This window comes from Tachysurus vachellii, chromosome 17, assembly GCF_030014155.1.
Source record: "Tachysurus vachellii isolate PV-2020 chromosome 17, HZAU_Pvac_v1, whole genome shotgun sequence".
Taxonomy (NCBI): Eukaryota; Metazoa; Chordata; class Actinopteri; order Siluriformes; family Bagridae; genus Tachysurus; species Tachysurus vachellii.
Genome location: NC_083476.1, coordinates 22,106,242 through 22,113,741, shown reverse-complemented (window position 1 = coordinate 22,113,741; position 7,500 = coordinate 22,106,242). Strand labels below are relative to the sequence as shown.

The window sequence follows — 7,500 nt, the reverse complement described above, 5'->3', positions numbered from 1 at the left end:
TGTCATAGGACTGCGGATTTTTTTTTAGAACATTACTTTAATTAATGAATAGTTTTCAAAGGCTAAGACATTCATCTGAGTCTGAGAAGTTTTGTATAAATCCTTATAGATACGTTATAAACAATAAGATTATGAAGAATAATCTACGTTCGATTCCAGTATTAACCTCCAGCCGTTTCAACCTATTTAAACATACGTGATATGATATAAGTTTCTATGTAAATTTAAATATCTGTCTCTGAATCTGTTCACATATTTGAGGTTTTAAATAAATGAGTATTTAAGTGATGTCAGTAAGATTAGTCATAAAGGTGAATAAAGGTTAACAAAATCAGGTAACAAAGGCTGCGAAACCCAAACCAGGACATTTAACACCTTCAAATCCACGACACAATAGAAGATGTTAAGAACATTAGACTTCTGCAGGTTGGAGAAACGACAGAAGACGACGCAGCGGCTCAGAAGTAAAAGAAGTGGAAAAGAGAAAAAGAAAATGAGTCGGACGTGTTAAAAAGTTCTGAAATTCTGAGAAAAAAAAATTAATCTCTGTAAGTTTGCTGTTCGTACAAGTGACTAGCGCTACGCGGTTTGCTAACAAATGACTCAGAAGTACAATAAATTTGCGAATAACTGATTTACTGTTGGGGTCACAGTACACGTTCTCCTCACACCTCCAGGGTTGGGGGTTCGATTCCCACCTCCGCCTTGTGTGTGTGGAGTTTGCATGTTCTCCCTGTGCCTCGGGGGTTTCCTCCGGGTACTCCGGTTTCCTCCTTGGAAAATTGTCCGTAGTGTGTGATTGTATGAGTGAATGAGTGTGTGTGTGTGTGTGTGTGTGTGTGCCCTGCGATGGGTTGGCACTCCGTCCAGGGTGTATCCTGCCTTGATGCCCGATGACACCTGAGATAGACACAGGCTCCCCGTGACCCGAGGTAGTTCGGATAAGTGGTAGAAGATGAACGAATGAATGAATGAATGATTTACTGTTAGCTAGAATTTGACTTTGTTAGTTTTTATTTCGTTAATGCATCATCAACTTTAAGTGTTAATTACGCTGAATGTGTCGCATGAATAAGTGAAACGACTGTCTATTGTTTTCCTACAGAAGGATTAGATGCGAAACCGAGCTCGTGTGATAGACGTGTAGCAAACAGACGAGAAGGTGATGAGACCTTTGAGAGGTTTCTAATGATGTGTAAAGTGTAAATATGACAAAACTGTAACAATCTTTAATTATGCAAGAACTCTGCTGCTTAGTAATTACACAAGCAACCACAGGAAGTGGAACTATTGAAAGGCCCTGCTTTGTCCTTTCTTTCTTTTCATTCGTGGTCCTAAGAAAAACGACGTCCCCTTCCTCTGGCGACAAACACCTATGTTCTCCTGAGTGAATACGAGGAACAGTTCCAGGAGATCCTCACTGCTCCTGCACAGGGGCATTAAACCTGGCACCACGACTGGTCGCTCCTGCCAACTGTCCTGACTTGTATCCAGGCTGCGGGTGGCGCTGTGTTGCACGAGAGCATGCAACAATGCGTGGAAGCTATTATTGTGATTTTGACCACAGAGCTGACGCAGTACACAGTGAAGTAAAACAACGTTCCTCCAGAACAGGAACCCTGGCGTTTCATCAAAACAGAGCTCTATACAACAGCACAGAGATAAGAACTAAAGACTAAATTAACACAATCACGTTGAGGACATAGTGTAGAGACTGAGTGTGAGACGAGAGACAAAGTGTGAGACGAAAGACAGAGTGTGAGAGACAAAACAGAGTGAGACGATACAGTGTATGATGAGACAGAGTATGAGACGAGAAAGTGTGAGACAAGACAGTGTGGGATGAAACAGAGTGTGAGATGAAACAGAGCGTGAGACGAGAGACAGAGTGTGAGATGAGAGAGACAGAACGTGGGACGAGACAGAGTGTGAGATGAGACAGTGTGAGACGAAACAGAGTGAGACGATACAGTGTATGATGAGACAGAGTATGAGATGAGAAGGTGTGAGACAAGACATTGTGAGATGAAAGAGTGTGAGATGAAACAGCGTGAGACGAGAGACAGAGCGTGAGACGAGACAATATAATACACTACAGGACAGAAACATAAAAACCAGCACTGACCAGTGTACAGTCTGAATGGACTACAGTGTAAAATGTAATGATATGTTCACGTGTGATAGCAGCAGTTTTTAGCAATATTAAAGTGTGATGTGCAAAAAACTGCATAAAAAAGAGGAAGGAAACAAGAGTGCAATCACGGTGATGACACACAAGGTTGGTTCAATCAGAGAGAAAGAACTTTGTGAAGAAACACTTCCTGGAGGTCAGGAATACTTTTCTTCTGTTTTCATTACAGTCTGCAGTTACTTACAGCTTCACAATCTGATGCTGCTCCCTTTTTCATCCCCATCAAGACATCATACTGAATTATCATCATTCATTTACACTTACAGCATGTGACAGTGTCTCGTCCAGAGCGACGTACAAAAGTGCTTTCGAGTCTCCGTTACCGAGTACGTTAACTCTGTGTCACTAGGATACAGACTTAATATACGACGAGTCTAAATCACTGTTCAAAGGGGTTTTTATTATAAACATACAACAAACAGGGGAGAAAGTGCTAGCTGAAGTGTTTCATGAAGAAGTAGGTCTTCACCCATCGTTTGAAGATATCCGGCGGCTCAGCGGTTCAGACCCCTAGGGGAAGTTCATTCCACCTCGGTGCAGAACAGCAAAGAGTCTTGTAGTAAACTTACCTTCATAACAATAGGTAAGAAATATATCAATTCAGAAACATGAAAGTGATTCACACAGCGCTATCCCATAATGCAACGGGGCATCAAATCGAACAGGAGGCAACCACGTCAGAACTTTAAGTGTAAATGCTAAAGGTTTTTCCACAAGGTTTCCTTTGACTCGTGTAACAGCGTCCGAGTAAATTGTTAACGCGATAAACTTTTGTGTAACGATTTTGTCGCCTCTACCCGTTACGCGCCGTTATTTACGACTGAGATTTCAGACTAGGGGAATACGTGGTTACGAAGATTAAACCATCGGCTAAAAAGCGAAATTGCCGTCGTGCAGCGTGAACAAATACTTCTGCTTCATCTTCTTCCCCCTGAGGAACCTTCTCTGTTCCATCATCTCTGCTTAATGCGAGAGGCACGTTGCAAACAATTCTTCCAGAAAGCACTAAAATATGAAGGAAGACCAAACCTTGGAAGAAATGGAAGAACTTTTCAGTGAAGGAATAACAATCAGCACGTCGTTCACGTGACGCTTTCTTAGCCACGCTGCCTCGAGTCAAAACCGACTCATTTTCATCGAAGATTTGTACAAATTCGACGGTGAGAGGAAAGATTTTTATTTAAACTCTTCATCAGGAATGATAAAGATACTTTAGAGTCATTAGAATTATTAAGAAACCTACAACGATCCCTAAAAGAGACGGTTCGAGACCTCGGGCTCTTCTCCCTTAATGATAACAAAACCTCAAGCATCAGCTGATACTGACTTAAACCAAAACACAACCTCTGACAGAACAAAGTATAAACAAAATAAGACCAATAAAGCAAAATAAAATTCGGTCTAAAAAGAACATTTTCTCCGAATCCAATTCCAATTTTTCCATTTTTTACAGAATCAGATGATCAGCAGGAGGAGACAAGCTTTTGTTGGTTTCTCATTAAATAATGAACAGTGACTCTCTAGTGGCCTGATGGTGTGTGTGTGTGTGTGTGTGTGTGTGTGTGTGTGTGTGTGTGTGTGTGTGTGTGCGTGTGTTGGTTTCTAAAACTCTTAACCAAAACACAGCTCATGTTTTACATAAACAAATGATCTTTGTGCCCCTTGACTCTTCTTCTCCAGATGATTTGTGAGAGATGGAGCCCGGATATTTTCAGCTGCAGAACTATTTCTCAACTCAGCACTAACAACTGGGTGTTTCTACTGCACTTGCTTGACACATACTGTACACACACACACACACACACACACACACACACACACACACATTGAGACACACCTCATTGAAGTGTTCTCATCCGGTTCTAATCAAACTCTAGCACGGCCCGGTTGCAGTGAGCAAATGATTCGACTCTGAATCAAATCCCTGAAGTGAATCTCTACATGCTGTGTGTTTTTTAGTAGACTCGAGCTGCTGACTCGAGTCAAAGCACAGTGCTGTATCTCTGACCACCGAACAAGAGAAAGCAAAAGCTGGATGTGACACGCAGAATCTTTAGACCTGATTATTTATATAATTACAAATTATTTTGTGTGATTTCTCTGTAAAAGTTAGTTCACTTTTTCCATCGTTATGAGAAAACGAATGCGAGTGTTTTCATCACAAACACTAAACCCCGAGCTCCGACATCCACTCGCTCTCACGTCTGCTGGATGTTTTTATATGTTTTATTGATTTTATATTAGTTTAAACATTGTACTTTTTTTGCTCGATTGTAAAACAGGATTTTTTCGTATTTATTTAAGATGATATTATTTTACTTGGATTATTGTCACACTGAATAAAATATCTGAGCGAAATAATATTTATTGTAGTGTTTGCTGGTGTTTATTACGGTATTATTACACATTTTAACCCTTAAACATTAAACTTTAATGAATGTTTTATTATTAGCTGTGTTTCTTTACTGTCTTTGTGTTATATGTGTGTTATTATGACCCTGTTGTGGTTTTACTCTTTATGAACAGGGTGATTATGTAATTACATTTTACACACATTATATATGTATATATGTGTATGTGTATATTAAGGTACAGCACGCGCACCCTCACCTGTATCATGGTGACCACGTGACAGGGGTTCAGCAGGTAGATGACGGTTTTGGTAGCGAACTTGAAGCCCACTTCCACCCCGAAGGTGATGCAGAGGGCGGCGAGCAGCAGGTTCTTGCCCAGACTGTCCTCTTTGTGCCTGCGGGTGTCCCTGAGCGCGTCCCGGTGCGCCTTGGACACGTTGATGTTACGTGTGGACACGACGACCTCGGCCAGGGACAGCAGCACGAACAGAACGCTCTCACACGCGCGTTGCCCCGGGGGCAGGAAGGAGGCGCACTCGGGGCCCCCGTTCCCCTCGAACCGGGGGTCCACACCGCCGTACATCCAGTCCAGCAGGCTGTAGATGTTGTAGCGGGACATGTTCCTCTTGTCGTATTGGAACAGATACGAACAGGACGGAAGGAACGACAGGACGCCGACTTCGTGACGGAACATGAACAGCGGTGGTTCCGGTGTTCCTGGTGCTCGAGCGGTGTGTGTGTGTGTGTGTGTGTGTGTGTGCGCTAGGCTATAGCTAAGCTGGCTAACAAGTGATGACGGTAACCGTTATTTCAGCCGTAAAGCTGTGCTCGCTTCATCCGAGTTCTCTTGTTTCGTTCGCGTCTTTACGACATCACAACACGTCGTCGTGCTCCGTAATCAGTGCGCGCGCACACGTCTGTTGTCGGTGCTAATGCTAACACAACAAACCGCTCTGACCGGCTTCCTGATGTGCTGCAGCTACAGCTGTGTATATATATATATAAATATAAATAAATAAATATATATAAATATATATAAGCCTACTACAGCTTCTATATATATATATATATATATATATATATATATATATATATATATATATAAATATATATAAACCTACTACAGCTGTGTATATATATATATATATATATATATATATATATATATATATATATATATATATATATATATATATATATATAAATAAATATATATATATATATAAACCTCCTACAGCAAATATATATAAATATATATAAATATAAACCTGCTACAGCTACAGCTAATATATAAATATATAAATATATAAATATATATATATATATATATAAATATAAACCTGCTACATCTACTATATATAGACCCCACACAAAGATCCCACTTTATTCTCCACCCAGCTCGCGAGCACATCGCCACGCCCCCTCTCACGATGATTGGCTGATACAGAAGATACGGATCAGCGGATGACATCAGCCGCTCAGACCCAGTGACACGCCTACTAGTGACCACGCCCACTTCTGCTCTGTTAACCCTTTGTGCGTCGCCGCATGTTATGACCTACTTTTCTTTGGGGTTTTAATTTTGGTGTGGAAAGAAAGAACGAAGAAAGAAGTAAATAAATAGTGAGAAAAGAAGTCAGTAAGGAATAAAGGAAGTAAATAATTAAGCAGGTTAGATATTTGTCATGAAGGAGAGAAGGGAGGAAGTAGATGTTAAGATAGAATAGAGATAAGAACATGTGAGAAGAGAATAATAATAATAATATAATAATAATAATAATATAATAAAAGATATATAATAATATAATACAAGATATATATAATAATAATATAATTATATATATATATAATATAATAAAAGATGTATAACTATAATATAATAATAAAATATATAATAATAATAATAATAATATAATAAAAGATATATAATAATAATAATATAATTATATATATATATAATATAATAAAAGATGTATAACTATAATATAATAAAATATATAATAATAATAATAATAATAATAATAATAATAAAAGATATATCATAATAATAATAATAATAATATTAAGAAGTTAAGAAGTAAGTAATAAATGTACAAGGAATGAAGGGAGTAAATAAATAAATAAATAAGACTAAAGAGGGAGGTAGGAGTAAGAAGTATAAACACAGGAAAGAGCTGAAATTATCTGCTTTTAACTGCAAAAATCACAAAATACATTTCAACACAGAATTAACCATGTAAAAACTTCATATTTCACGTGACTTCTATCCTTAAGTTCACATATTTACAGATTGTTTTTAACAACTGATAAGATCAGAAACTGTTTTACAGAAATCCAGATGAAGATTTAGGTTTAGATCCATAATGAATAACCAAGTGGAAAAAAACAAGTATATAGTATAGTATAGTATAATATAGTATATACTGTATAGTATTCAGGTGATATATATATATATAATGCAAATCTATAATGTATACACCTGAGGTCCTCATCATAAGAATTTGCTTCTCCTGCTTTTCCTCAGCAGATGGATTGTGTTCACGCGGTGAGGGAAAAATAAGCAAACCTGTCTTCTTGTGGTGAACTTACAATACTACATCTACTGCTGTAAGATTAGTGTACCGGTCATGGGCGCGTTCCTGTTCACATGGCTTACAATCACCAAGAAACCACACCTTCACTCACACCTACCGGAAAAATGACTAGTTTTCCTACATAGTGAAGAAAAAGTGATCTGCCCACCTATTAACTATTCATACACGATTCCTCACCTACATACAGCCAGGACATCACTACATCTATCTACAGTGTTTTTATCTATCTATCTATCTATCTATCTATCTATCTATCTATCTATCTATCTATCTATCTATCTATCTGTCTGTCTGTCTGTCTGTCTGTCTGTCTGTCTGTCTGTCTATTTTTCTATCTATTGAGAAATAGACTTGCAGAGTT

General features: G+C 38.5%; 1 protein-coding gene across 1 annotated transcript in view; it reads right to left on the bottom strand.

Annotated features, from left to right (window-relative positions):
- LOC132860246 (transmembrane protein 164) overlaps positions 1-5,458 on the bottom strand; it is a 24,096-nt gene extending 18,638 nt beyond the window's left edge. The window contains exon 1 of the mRNA XM_060891374.1: positions 4,802-5,458. Coding sequence (XP_060747357.1) covers positions 4,802-5,239 — 438 coding nt within the window. The 5' untranslated portion in view covers positions 5,240-5,458. The remainder of the gene's footprint in view (positions 1-4,801) is intronic.
- Positions 5,459-7,500: the final 2,042 nt, after the last annotated feature.